Source organism: Kogia breviceps, chromosome 5, assembly GCF_026419965.1.
Source record: "Kogia breviceps isolate mKogBre1 chromosome 5, mKogBre1 haplotype 1, whole genome shotgun sequence".
Classification (NCBI taxonomy): Eukaryota; Metazoa; Chordata; class Mammalia; order Artiodactyla; family Physeteridae; genus Kogia; species Kogia breviceps.
In genome coordinates this window covers 55100662-55115242 of record NC_081314.1, presented here as the reverse complement: position 1 = coordinate 55115242, position 14581 = coordinate 55100662, and the positions used below count along the sequence as shown (strand labels likewise).

The 14581-nt window shown below is 39.7% G+C and overlaps 1 protein-coding gene across 13 annotated transcripts in view; it reads left to right on the top strand.

Moving 5' to 3' along the window:
- The window catches only part of TNIK (TRAF2 and NCK interacting kinase), a 412179-nt gene that overhangs the window by 93754 nt on the left and 303844 nt on the right, over nucleotides 1-14581 (top strand). For all 13 annotated transcript variants that reach the window (XM_059065360.2, XM_059065365.2, XM_067034013.1 and 10 more), the window contains exon 2: nucleotides 71-136. In XM_059065360.2, coding sequence (XP_058921343.1) covers nucleotides 71-136 — 66 coding nt within the window. The remainder of the gene's footprint in view (nucleotides 1-70; nucleotides 137-14581) is intronic.

Genomic DNA, 14581 nt, shown 5'->3' with positions numbered 1-14581 from the left:
GCATATTTGCTTTTGATGAAGACAACAGCTAGAATATCATTTTGACTTTTTATTGTTTATTTTCTTTCAGGACCCTGCAGGGATCTTTGAATTGGTGGAACTTGTTGGCAATGGAACATATGGACAAGTGTATAAGGTAAGTTCCTTGAGCTTGAACATGGCTTATGTGTGGTTTTGGTTCATGAATGCTGAATAGCAGTGCTGTCTGTTCTCACTCATACATGTCTCATAACAGATTTAAAATGAAATAATATACTTGTTAATTGACTCTCCATCTTTTTAAAATGTATCAGTAGTCCCACTACCTAAACTGGATTCTGGGATTTGGGCATTTCCCTTCATTATATATTATAGAGCTTATAGCTGACACATGCATTCTGATGGTGCATATCTGAAGCTCTTTAAATGTTTCGTTTCTTTACTTTAATCACTGCCAGAACTGGTTTTCAAAGGTGCAAAGGATGCTATTTACTTTAGAAATTTAAGCTATTAAAGTATCACAGCTGGAAAAGTAGATTTGTTACTGGCCTAGGGCATGAGTTAAATGAATTTAGTGAACACTGTTAGGAGAAAACTGGCCACCTCACAAAGAAAGGCCTAATGGCAGCACCGACTCTTACAAGACAGGAAATACTTAAAAGTTCAACTTGAGCTGAGATTGAGCTGAGGAATGAAAAGTTCTTTCCCTTTTACTAAATTTTTGCTTACAAATTCACTCCAAACATGCTTTTAAAACATATTTTCTCCCAGAAAATGATCTGAAAAAGTGATTGTTTAGAAAAGTGGGTTTATTCTCCTGATTATCAAAAGAAAATGGAAATTAACTTTTTGGACTAAAGCTCAGGGGGTTTTAGTGAATGAGCTATTGAAATAAATGCCTTCAAAACAAACCAACTGTTTCCGCATGATTATTTCAAGGGAAATATCCGTCACTTTCCTGAGTGGTAGTGATATGGGATGGCATTTTCACTACAAATTCTCTCTTGTTCTGTTTTTTAAAAATTACTTCTTTGAGTCCTAAACTTCTCTTAGTTGATTAAAATTATTGTAGAAGTCATCCAGATTGTAATATTTCCAATTCTACAGAATGTCAAAAGTATATGTGTGTGTATATATATATATATATATATATACACACATATATATGTGTGTATATATATACATATATATGTGTATATATATACACACATATATATGTGGGTGTGTATATATATATATATATATATATATATATATATATATATATATATACTTAAGCCTTTATTTACCAGGAGGTACCCTTTGGTGTCCACTCCTGGGGAAAATTTCTGTCTTGCAAGAAATGATTATTTCCTAAAATGTCAACCCCCTGCAATTAGACAGAATGTAGTCTACTTCAGCTGTTCACTTGACACTGATCCTGTCTGACACAAGAAAGAAAGGTGTCTCAGCAAATGCTTTTAAATAGTTTCAGTGAAGATAATCAGGTTGGAAGATTGTGCTATTGCATTTTGAGAAGTTGGATTGAACTTGTGAATTAATGTGAGCTTATGAATTAAGCCCTGATTTAGTAGAGAATTACTGCTGATTCGCTGTCAATTTGGAGAAGCAACTCTGTATAATGCTGTTGGTTTTATAGTGCCATTCCATTGTCCTGTGCTTCCCACCTGTAGAATACACATCTGGGAGATGATTCACAGCTTTGTCCACTAATCTAAGAGGTGGACTGTACACTCTTGCAAGGGAGGATAACAAAGAGATAAGGATTCTCAATTAAGGATGAGAGTGTTTGGAAAGTCCAAAATTAGCCCTAATTTCTTGTTACTTGGAAAAAAAAGAAAAGGAAACAAGTTGCAAGAGGTCTCAGATCTTCCGAGAGGAAAGAAATTCACCAACTAGTTGTTAACACTATTGTTCTAAAGGGTGCCCTTCTCTTAGAGGTTGATACAGAAATTTGGCCACTCTCAAGCTGAGGGGAGACTGCAAAGATGGCCATGGTGATCACATTGGACTTTGAGACAGGAGACTTGGTTTCTTTTACCAGCCCTATGTATTGTTTTGTGTTACAGCAGCTTTTCTGTGCATTAGTCAAGTGAGAGTGTTTGCTATAAATGTTTTGGGGACTTGGAATGATTTACCTGAAGGACTAATCCTCCATGCCCAGTTAAGGGTTTGGTTTCTAGATGACCCAGATGATATTAGGTGGCACCCCCTCAAGAACAGAGACACCTGGGTTTTCTGGGTCACTAATCCAGTCCTGCTGTTACTCTGAGCCCTGAAGGATTAAAGCTTAATAAACTACAAAACCTGAACTCAAATATATGTGAACCTAAAGAGAAATAATTTAGGAAGTGATTGTCCACATTATAGATTATATTTAACTTTTATGGAATAGGTATATTTCTAAAATAGTGTAAACATAAATATAAATTTTAAAGCCCTAGGAACAGATTTCTATACCAAAAAAGTCTGTGATAAATACTTTCTTTACATTAAATATTAAATCTTTGGTTTTAATTTTTTGTAACCCTGGCTTTTGTTGTTCCTGGATTTCATAAAATGAGGTATAATTTTATGAACAATTATACAGATGTAGCCTTTCTTTTCTGGAAAGATTCTTATAAGTTTCTTTTAATAAGCTGTCCTAAGAGAGTCATAATATAATTTTATTTACAAGTAGTTTTTAAGAAGTAGACTTAATTCAATAAACAAAAAGTATATGTAGATATTAAGAGAGTATTTTATATCTTCATATAAGCCACTTACATCTAGATGTGGAAACATATTTTATATAAAGGTCATTAATAACATTTAGCTTTTCAAAGTTGCTTCTAGCCTTACTCCCAAGTATAGCTTGGTCTGTCTCTCCTTGGAAGGTTAGATTTGTTTATCATTTTGGTCCCAGGTGGTCAAGTGGCAGTTCAGTATCTGTTTTTTGCTTTATTTACTAGACAGATTGTGTAAATAATGAAGAGTAAAGAGGCTCTGTCAGGGTTTTTAATGAGGAAATCATCTTCTTGGGCCTATGGCTCCCATGAAAAAAAATGAACCAACAAAAGGCCACATACCCATTTGCTAAAGGCTTTGGCTGTTTATTGGCATGCCACTTATTGGGACCTAATGGAATCCAGACACATTTTTGTTAAAATAGAGTAATTATTTTAATAGGTCCAAATAATTGTTTAATGTTTATTGCTAAAACACCATTAAATCTTAGCCACAGATTTCAGAAATTAATGTTAGTCTATCCTGTTTCTCAATTTGCCCTTTGGAACTGTATATTGGTTATTGCAGAGATGGAGTTGTACTTTATTCTGGGGTGACAACGTGAATTGGGAATATGGTGGATTCCTCAGTATCTCTCAGGTTTCTCTTAAAACCTCCTCTAGGTTGTAAAGTATGAAGTAAAGAGGCCATATTGGTGGTTATAGTACTTGTTGAGAGAGAACACAGTGACTGAGTGTGTGTGTGTGTGTGTGTGTATGTGTGTGTATGTGTGTGTGTGTGTGTTTTCAAAGGGTTGCAAAGGTCCTCATAGGTCATCTAGCCCAATCATGCCTCAGCCAGCATCTGTTCAGCCCATCCTTGATCACCTCCACTTGTGGGGGATTCATTACCTCCCAGTCATTCCATTTGCCTGCAATTCCCTTTGAATGTTCATTATCATGTTGAGCCAAGAGTCTCCCTTCCTAAAATGTTTACCAGTTCAAGCTCATTTCACTCCCTCGGAGCTATTTAAAAAAATAAATGTAATCTTCTTCCACAAGAACATAGTCCTTCGGATATTTGAAGAAGACTTCTCCCTTCTTCCCCCAAACACATACTTGTGTCTCCTCATCTCCAGGCAGTGTAGCCGCAGTTGCTGAATTAATTCTTCGTATGACTTAGACTTGAGGTCCTTCATTATCCTGGCTTCTGCCCTGAAACGATTCTAACATATTAATAAAAATAATACTTCATACTTTAAAATAGTTTTCTATGTCATGAAACATTTTGTATGTATTATCTGATTTCTGATTTAATTTCAAGCAAACCTTTTGCTCACCTCAGGGTCTTTCTAGTAATAGTTTCTTCTGTCTAGAGCACTTGCCCCTCAACCCTCTCATGACTAGCTTTCTCTCCTTCAGGTCCCAGCTCGAATGTTACCTGCTCAAGGAAACCACTTTTCATCCTTTTATCTAATAGAGCCAGCCACTGCCACTGCCTTCCTCCTCCCAATGACTTTCTTTGTCAACTTGTTTTTTTTTTTTTTTTTTTTTTTTTGCGGTACGCGGGCCTCTCACTGTTGTGGCCTCTCCCGTTGTGGAGCACAGGCTCCGGACGCGCAGGCTCAGCAGCCATGGCTCACGGGCCCAGCCGCTCCGCCTCATGTGGGATCTTCCCGGACCGGGGCACGAACCCGTGTCCCCTGCATAGGCAGGTGGACTCTCAACCACTGCGCCACCAGGGAAGCCCTGTCAACTTGTTTTTTTGTCTTCACGGCATTGTCACTCTTCGAAATTATTTTGCTTCTTTGTTTATGTATATATTAAACAATTTAAATGCATAATAAGGAAAAAATAAGGGTAGGGACCTAGTCTTCTAGCCATCACTGTATCCCCCATCTGGTACATAGTAGATGGTGACCTGTGTGTGGCCCAGAATTGAGCTCTATTTTCCTTGATAATTCTGTTTATATTCATTCCGTTTTTTCAGCATTTCCCATAAAATATCAGTCTGCTTACTTCAGATGTGCATATTTGGACAAAAGTCGTCAACAGAATTCTCTCCCTGTTTTTTATGGTAGGGGTGTGGATTTTATGTTAAATTAATTATTGATAGTCTGTAGAAGCAAGGCACATGCTGGAAATTTACAAATGAGGCAAATCAATTTTCTGGGGTTCACCCTCCTGGCAGAGGTTCCCAGAGTTTTACTATGCAAAACAGATATTTGAGAAATGATTAAAAATGTAGATTTCCAGGCCTAACCTCTCAAATTTTGATTCAGTAGGTCTGGCTGGGGTCCAGGAATCTGCACTTCTAATAAGTGTATGGGTTCATTCTGATGTTCAGGACCCTGGGGCCACACCTCCAGAAATTCTGCAAAAATGATTGTAGATTATCCTGTTGTAGGGCCACTTGAGTGAATGTTAATCCTAATGTTTTTTGTAATAATTTACTTTAGGGTTTTTGTGCCGACTCTAACATGCATAAACTGAGAAAAGTAAAAAAAAAAACGCAAAGATCTGGACCTGAGATGTGATGCTAGCCAGTTCTGACATACTCATTCTGAGATTTGACTTTTGCTGTTTTTATTTGACATGCTTGTGATTACAGTTTAAGGTGGTTTCTGAATAATTCAACTCAAGACCTGACAATTGATACGGTCAAAACTGACCTGGTATAGATAGAAGAATCTGAGCCTGTCGCATGAGATTTCCTTAAATCTATATATTGTAATCTCTGAATAAACTTTCTGTTGAAGTGAGACAAAACTTTTTAATAGTAGGCTTATTAATAGTCTTGCTATGGAGGTGATTCTATGACATACTCAGGATGCAATGTAGCTTTTCATATTCTGTTCTAATGAATCATGAATTATACTATTCACTTCTTGTTTGGTAAGGAGTGAGTATAGGAGAATGTTGTGTTTCTTAAATAATAGTGGCATTTGTTTTTTAAACAAAAATTCAAATATAAAGAATACATTATTTCACATTTGTTGAGTGCCCGTGACAAAAGCCCTGTGCTTTGTGTGGGAAGAATGCAGAGCCAACCAAGGTGGTTCCTACTCTAAAAAGTGTGCAATCAGATTAACTAATTAGGACTCTGAATGCTTACAGTGTGCTGAAGCTTTTCATATATGGTGTCCTAGTTACTCCTCATGATTTTATAGGGGAGGAAACTAAAGCACATTTATTAAACCACATTATCCCTTCAAGGCAGGGTTTCTCAGCCTTGGCACTGGGTTGAGAAACATTGGGGTCAGATAGCTCTTTGTTGTGGAGATGCTGTCCTGTGCATTGTAGGATGTTTAGCAGCATCCTTGGCCTCCACCCTTGAGATGCCAGTGCACCCCAAAGTCCTGACAATCAGAAATGTCTCCAGACATTGCCAGCTGTCTCCTGAGGGGCAAAGTTGTCCGCAGCTGAGGACCACTTCTCTAAGCATAAGAGAAAATAGCAAAAACTCTTAAAATTGATGTGCAAACAGAGACAGTGGGAGTGTAGAATATAGAGTAATATGAGTCAGAGTGGGGACCTGAATGAATTATGGGAAGGGCGTTTGGAAAAAGCTTAGAGGCCTTGGCATGTGCATATGTTGGGGTATAATTTAGCATTTTCATAAGTGGAAAGGAGTGTAATGGAAAGAACTTCGGAGCAGGACTGAGCTGGCGTCCAGTCTGTTTCTGCCTCGTTCTAGTTTTGGGAAGATGGCCAACTTGCTCTCTGAGTAACAGTACTGTTAGTAATAGTACAGTGTAGGGTTGTTATGAAAACTAAAGTGTAATGTGTGTGGAATCCCTTAGCCCAGTGCCTGACACATAGTAGGCACTCAGCAACCTTTTCTTCTTCCCAAACACATGCGCCAGGGGGAGCCTAGCTTACCAGCTCTTTCCTTGGTCTTGGTTTTGCAGAAGCGTTTCTGATGTGCAAGAAGCATTCATAGAAGATGAGGTCAGAAACACACACATCTTTGTGCTTCACCTTCTACCTTTGAGTTCGTGGTTTTTATGTATGTTCAGAATTGCATTATTTATATTAAATCCAATTCTTAATTCTTCTTTATGGCATTTGATGATATAATTGCCATTCAGATACTATAGTTGGTCTCTGTTTAAAGAAAGCCAATTTCTCAATAATTTGTAAGAAGAAGTAGATTATTAGAGGACATAAGAAGAATTGGGTGTAGCACTCTGGGATTTTAGTGAGGTGAGAGTGATTTTTAAATATATATTTTACAAATTTTGGGGGAGGAGTCAACAGTTTTTCCCCTTAAGTTAGTACAAGATGTAAGTAGAGAGCCCTTTTTATGAGATTCATAAGGAGAGTGAGGTAGTAAGGACCTTACTTAGGAATTGAGGATCTGTCTTTATGGGTTTGGCTCTACCTCTAACTTGCCATAGCTTTGAGCCTGCCATATCACCACTTAGAGCTTCAGGTTTTCTCATCTGTAAAATGAGGATAAAAATGCCTTTCCTGATATATCCCATCAGGTTACTGTGAGATTGAAATGAATTAAGGACTATGAAAGTATTTTGTTAAATTTAAACTGCTATGTACACTTAAGGTTTGATTATTGCTATTGTCTTTTATTTTATTACAAGGTAGGTGACGGAGTCCTGTATACAGGTACTAGGGAAGCTTAATCCTGAGTCGACCTTTGTCTTCTCGTCCTTATGCCCATTAAGCTGTGTGTTACCAAGTACATGAAAGTCCCCTCTGGGTGGCCCGACTCCAGCTACAGATTCATTCTTGCACCCCTTCTGTTTTGTGATCTTCAGGCAAACAGGGTCATTGGATTGAGTGGAGGTGTCTCTGGCTTTGCCTTTCCCTCACTGACATTTGTTAGCTAGGCAGTCACATTTCCCAAAGTGTGTTCAGTGGAACCCCAAGATCAGCTCTGTGAAAAAAGAATAGTGACTAAAGAGGTTTCATAGTGCTCCTAAGCATCACTTACTCTTGAATATTAGCATTTATAGTACTTTGTTCTACCCAATATTTTCCCAATTTATTTAACTGTGGAATCTCCCCTTTCCTCCCCCTACCCAAGTAACTGCTTTTAATGCCTCTTGGAACTATTCCATAGAACACAGAAAATCAGGATGGCTTATGTCCGGGTACTGTAGCTGAGTGCCCATCTCCCCATTGCTGCAGCCTCCATATCATCCTCTGCATCAGGGGCATTTTATATAAAACATGGCTGCAGGGCTATCTTTCCTGTTTCCCTATAAACCAGGCTCTTGGGCCAGGTCTAGTATGTCGATCACCGTTAAAAATAATTTTTGTATTGATTATAGTAACAGATTATCTATTAAAATTGATATAGCCCAAGGGTACTAGTTGGTTTCATTCAGTTAAAAAAAGTTGTACCTGCCAAAAATACCCAAGCACTATTTTTCTAGGAGTGCAGAAATTGTGATTTTTAACATCAAAGAGACATGTCTGGAAGATGCTGTAGCACATGCAAAGCATTGTTCTTAGTCATAAGTTCATTTGACTATAGCTAGGACTTTAGGATTATTTAGTTATTATTATTTAGTCTCAGAAGGTACTTTCATTGCATTTGGCCAGAATTATAGGTAACAATTTTAACTCCTGTCCCATAAGTAGAATCATTTACCCTTGAAATGGGTTGGCTTGATGAGCTTTTCATAAATCCCCATGTTCTCGCCATCTAATTTGGCTCAAGTGATGTCACCTCATGCTGTGATCGTTGGGTGTAATGAATTAGGTGGCTGCCGTGTAAGCACAGAGGGAAGACCTTTGTGAGCCTGTGTGCGATATGTATAAGGAAGGTCGCTTTCTCTGCTGGGTGGCCAGACCTCCAGAGTTGCTACTAAAACTTGCCACAGGGGACTTTGTAGGATTTCTTTTTGCTACTAGTGTTTCTCAGCCCTCACTCTTTATGGAAATCATCTGGATAGCTTTGAAAAACTAAACATATCTGGGCCCTTCTCTAGAGATTTGGTTCTAGTGGGTCTGGTATAGGACTGTGTAAAGCTGGTTTCCAGCACTTTCCAGATGCTTCTAATGCGAAGCCAGAATTGAGATCCACTGGGCTAAGGTATTGCCTCTCAGGTAGCTTACTGGCCGTTTTTGGTGTCTTTGCCTTTGGGGAGGAGTCTCTTCCACTCTTATCTCTATCCTAGGGTTTTGTTTACCTTGTTTGTTCATTTATTCAACATCAGCCTTTAGAATAAGCATCTATTATCGGCTTGGCACATGTGTGCCACCTTTCCTTAGAAGTGTTTAGATTACTGTAGTTCAAAATTCTTCCCTTCCATCTCATATCAGTGAATTACCAAATAACTAGGTGCACAGCACCCTGGTGACTTGTAGTTTTTAGATCTCATAACACCCTTAATGATTTGGTGATTATAAGGCAGTCTCGAGTAATTAAACAATCAATAGTTACTATGTAATTACCATTATTGGGTTTTTTTTTGTAACCTGTGAAATGAAACGCCATCAGGATTACAGGCACAGATTTTAGGGCCATGCACAGTTTTAACTCTTTAGACATAGGAAACATCTGAGACTCTCTTAAAAAGAATAATTAATTGGGCCCCTAGATTAAATTTCTTATCTTTGTGGTTTAACCTCACATATAATTTTATTAAGTCCACTTGGATATTTTGCATGTGCAAAAATGAGTATCTACTGTTTTGGCAAGCAAGTATGTGTTCTCTATTAAGTAGGAGCCCTGCTTGGTGGTGAGAATCTGGAATGGGGGAGTGAAGCCCTGCCCGGGCCTCCAAATCAGACAGAGTACAGCCTCTTCTGTTGAGTGCTGTGACCTTGGGCATTGCTTCTGATCTTGGTCCTGTTGCTTACTTTCCCAGGCAATGCACAGAACTGCTGTGTGTTTTGTTCCCATCTACAACAGAGGAAGAGAGGATGGCAGCTGGCTCACCGAGAACTCTTAATAAATACAAAATAGCTACCATAATAATAATGATAATAACGAGATCATCTTTCTAGACTGCAGGGAAGAGTTATGAACTAAATTATGTGAAGAGCTCAGTCTCCTTTAGGGGGAAGGTGCTCTATTGTTTTAGAAAACTTGCCCATGATTACATAATACAGCCCGTTGGGACATATAGTCTTTGGCAGGCTACTAGCGTGTTCCAGATGATGCTTTTCTTTAGAGTATTTCTTGAGAAATTCAGTTTTGTTCTGTGTATCACGTTCAGGAACGCAGTAGGAAGCTGGCTGTGAGTTGAATTTACTAGAAATCTTACTACTTTTTAGTTTTGCCTCGTTCTTTCTCTCTCCCTCTCTCCTTCCCCTATCCTCTCTTATTGTGGTAAAATATGCACGCCATAAAATATTGTTCAGTAGCATTAAGTACATTCACATTGTTGTGCAACCATCACCACTATCCAAATCCAGAACTTTTTCACCATCCCAAACTGAAACTCTGTACTCAGTAAACAGTAATTCCCTACTACCCATTCCCCCTCTTTCCCCCAGCCTCTGGTCTTCCTTTTAAAAAGTATTCCCAGTAAACTTAATTGTAGAAATGATGGTTTCCTGGAGAGTTTCTTGTAACACCTGCTCTCCAACAAGGCCGGAAGGGTCCTGCACATCTGCGTGTCCATCTGTCTGTGTTCCTCAGGATGACTCACTGGCTGCTTTATCCTCCAGGTGACTGACTGCCCAGCACCTGCAGAGCAGCATCTTGTTCCAGGAAGCTGTAACCGGCGGAGACCCTTGACTTTTTTAGCCTGTTTATATCTAAATAAAATGATCCTTCTCAGGTGGAGGTAGAAGTAGAGGTAGAGGTCAATGAATGTGCAGGCATTTTCTATGAATCCTAACAGAGTGTTGTTAATGTTTTCTCTATTAGACTGGGCTGTGATTATTTGTATCACACTTTTATAATGAGATTCCCCTTTACCTTTAAATGTAGCACCTGTTTTCTTTTTTAGTAAGTAAATTTTTTTTCTTCCATATGAAACTCCAGTACTTCATACGACAGCAGAATGTTCTGGAAGGAGGTGGTCAGGGTGTCTCCGATGAAGCTGTCCTTTCTCCAGTGCGCCACTCCCCTGAACACCCCTCCTGCATCCATCCACAGAGCAGCCCCGCACTGAGGTCCCCAGGCCCAGATTCCTCAGGACGCGACCTCTGTCTCCCTGTCCAGCCTTGTCTTGGGCGGATCCTGACTCACGCGTGCGCAGTGCTATCACAGTGCTAGCAGTTTCTGTTTATCCGTGCCACCTACCCGACAGCCTTAACCCTTGGCTCAGCAGCAGCCCTCCTTCTCTGCACCCTGGGACACTTGCTGACCTCTCCTCATCATCCTGCCCTCACTGTTTTGTTATGTTCTGTCTGGCTGTTTCCACTCTAAACTCTGAGCTCCTTGAGTTCTGGAACATTACTTTACTTTTTCTCTAGCGCCAATACAGAGTAGATGGTTAAAAATATCAACTTTAAAAAAAAGGATACCACTTTCACGTTTCGCTGAGCTTGGAACGCCCTATCTCCGTGGAATATGTGTCATTTTTGCTTAATCTCAACTGTTGAAGCATATACATCAAGGAGACTGACCCTCAGTATAATATTTAATACTAGCCAACAGCTGCTAAATACTGATAAGTTACATCAAAACAGTTGTCCACCTACCATGCATTATAACAGAAAAAAAATAGGATAAGGAAAAAACTGTTTCGCCTTCTTTTTGAAACTGGTTTCATGGACATGGTCTAAAACTGTCCCTGTGGCTAAATGGCTACATGCCGTTTAAACTTGTAAAGACCCTGTTACACACTTCTGGGAGCAGAGGTGGGTTTTCTTAGGTTTTCCTTTTGCTCCCCTGTCTCCAGGACTGTGGAATTGAACATCAATATTGATGATTATAACAGTTTTTATAAAACCTTAATCTTCATTATTCTATTTGACCTTCACAGTATCCTCACAAGTGAGACAGAAGGGATATGATTATCCCTGTTTTAAAGCTGACAAAGTTAGGTCTCAGTTTATAAATGACTTTCCTGAGGTCAACAAGTAGGCAATAGAGGCTGACTCGTGGTCACAGAGCCTAAGTTCTCTCAGCTCCACACACAAGTTCCCCAGAAGGAAATCTGGGGCGGGAGGAGGGGATGGAGAATCCCCCTAGATGTTTGGCAGGGATTGGTTTTGCCCTGCTCTTGCATTGCATGTTTAGAATTCATTTCAAGTAGATCCCTGATACGTCTGAATATATAATATAAAGCAGCGATGACATAACTTGTTTCAATATATAGTTGGTCTCATCTTTATATCCAAAATACTGAAAGGTGATTGATTGATGGTTGGGTAATTAGTCACTGGTTTCTTACACTATGTTTTTATACAACAAGCAAAATTGCTATTTCCCCAGAAAGATAGGAAGGGAATTCTTTTCCAGCTACAAAGAGGAACTTGGGCTTGTTACATTTAACAATGTAAAATGCTGCTGTGCTGATCATCCGAGGGAGTTGGTTGCTTCTTTTCTCATGACTTGTTTTTGGTGGGAGGGGGCAGGAATAGCATATTTCTAGACTTCTTCAAAAATCAGCTCCAATATCCAGGTGCGTGATTTTTCCTCCAAAAGACTCTGCAATCAGACTGGAGCTTGATAAATGTTTGTTGAATTGAATTGATTTATTCTCTCAGCTGCAGTCGCGTACTTTTGTGAGCAAATGGATGAATCTTACTGCTCTGGAGACCAGGCAAATATTTGCCAGTGCGTAATCTGTACTTTTCTCTCCAGTTAGCTGTAACCCGGTGTGGCATTTTGGTAGATTGCTTACTCTTTGCCTTTGTGTTTTCCCCTCTTAGGGGGGCCTAGGTTTGTGTGTTTGGGGTTGAGGATGGGGAGAGACAGTGAAACAGAGGATAAAAGGACAGAATTTGGGGTAATGTAGTTGAGAGTGATCTGGCAACAGTATCAAGATACAAACTATTTGTGGAATAATTTCTCATGAATGCAGGTTGGGAATCTCTGTAGGGACTCTCCATTTCTGTTTCCATTAAGGACCACACTAGTCACTTTTTTTTTTTTTTTCTTTCCTGCAGATTTTAAGTAGGTAGCGCCCATGACCCAAGAACTCCAGCAATGCCTCTAAAGGCTATTATCAGCTGCTTCAATGAGAAGTTTGACCTGTATTCACCTCATTCTTTCTCTTTATGTGTCGAAAGAGTGAAAGTTAGTGAAAACCAAAGACAATGAGTCTTTTTGTTTGGATGGAGGCAGAGTTGATTGTATATTCTCTTAAAAGGAGTTTCAAATTAAGCAGATTCTGATTTCCCCCAGCTAACCCTTCTGATGATTTTAGCAGAAGAGGAATGTTTTGTCACCTAAATGTTGAGGACATTTGGTTCTACAATTTTGTACCCACTTACCCAAGTTGAGAAATCCTTCAGAACTTTCAAAACCTTTCATTCCCTGAAGAAACCTATCACGGAAGCTAAGCACCCAAACTGCTCCCCTCCCCATACGGATCTGCCCGCCTGTGAGTGCTGAAAGGAGGAGGTGCTCGGCACCCAGCCTGAATGGTCTGCTGCCCTCTTCCCTGGGTCTCCAGCTTACCCGTTGCTCAAGACAAGACTCGCTTGAACAAGACTAATGACTACAGTTAATCATCTGAGTAAACATGTTTTCTAAATTTAAGGTGTGTCCAAGAAACCAGTGTTGGAGTGTTGGTAGGGGATAAGGAAAAACAAAAAATAGGGACGAAGAAACAACAAGGCTGCCAACAAAACCCAAAACAAAAATAGCAGTGTCCAGAACAAAAAGCTCGTTGTTTGACCATTCTTTTCCAGTCCAGAAGCAAAGGAGATTTATGAATACTGGTTCAGCTGATGAGTAATGCCATGGTCAATTGTGGTCTTTGAAGTTTGTCCTAAATACTACATATCGTGGAGTTAGTTCTCCTTCAGATCCATATATTTGTGAACATGTAAAAGTAAGACAGGTACTGACAGTGATTCCCATCACACTGCAGCCACAATTCTGCCGTCTGCATGATCAGTGTTGAAGAGACTCTTCATTCCGTGCATTGGTTTCCAGGGAGCGTCTTGGCATTTCCAAGTCTGTGGTCCTCATGTTCTAACACTTGAATCCAGAGGTTGGGTGGGATTATGATACCCATTTGCTGACTGAGACCATGAACATCCAGAGGTTTCAACGTCTTACTCAGGATCTTGCCTGTCAGGAAGGGTGTGACCCACAGAGCTCACAAGCCCACAGAGCTCTGCTAAGGAGCCCTCCTCTCTGCTCTCTGAGGTCCTGGTTAAAGCCCAGAGGTTTTCTTTCCAGATTTCCTTGAGGAACACAGCTCAGGAAGCTAACCACTTCAGGTCTGTGGGCACATGAGGTTTAACTGACTTCTCTGTCTGGTGAGACACTGACACTCTGGCTGGTGTCTCTTCCAGAGTAAATACGGGGGAGAAAATCCCCTCTTCACAGTTTGTGTTTTGGGTTAAAATAGAAGCAGTTAAGTGCCTAGTGTTGAATATTAGTTTAAAAAAATGAGTAGATGTACAAGGTTATGTATTTCTATTTGGTGTTGGTGTTGACAGGGTTCTATGCTTTATTGGAATTGGATTTCTCCCTAAGAAGAGGTAGCAGTTGAGGACAGTTCCTGGTGGTGCAGTGTCACCCTATGATATATATGGGGCCAGAAAAGCTGATTTTGTTAGAATAATGGCACTTCATACTAACATACACTTTTGGGGGGATTTGGAGCATGGAGGATATTTACAAAAAATTCTCCAGAATAAAAGTTGTAAGAACTAACAAATATCAGCTTTGCTTGGATGAAGGACTGGAGCATCTCGATGAAATGCTCAAAGCCTAAGAACTGACTTAGAGGTAAAAACACAGCCCAGTGACCTGTGTGCCATGGAAGGCCACATTGAGGAAGAATGTTTCT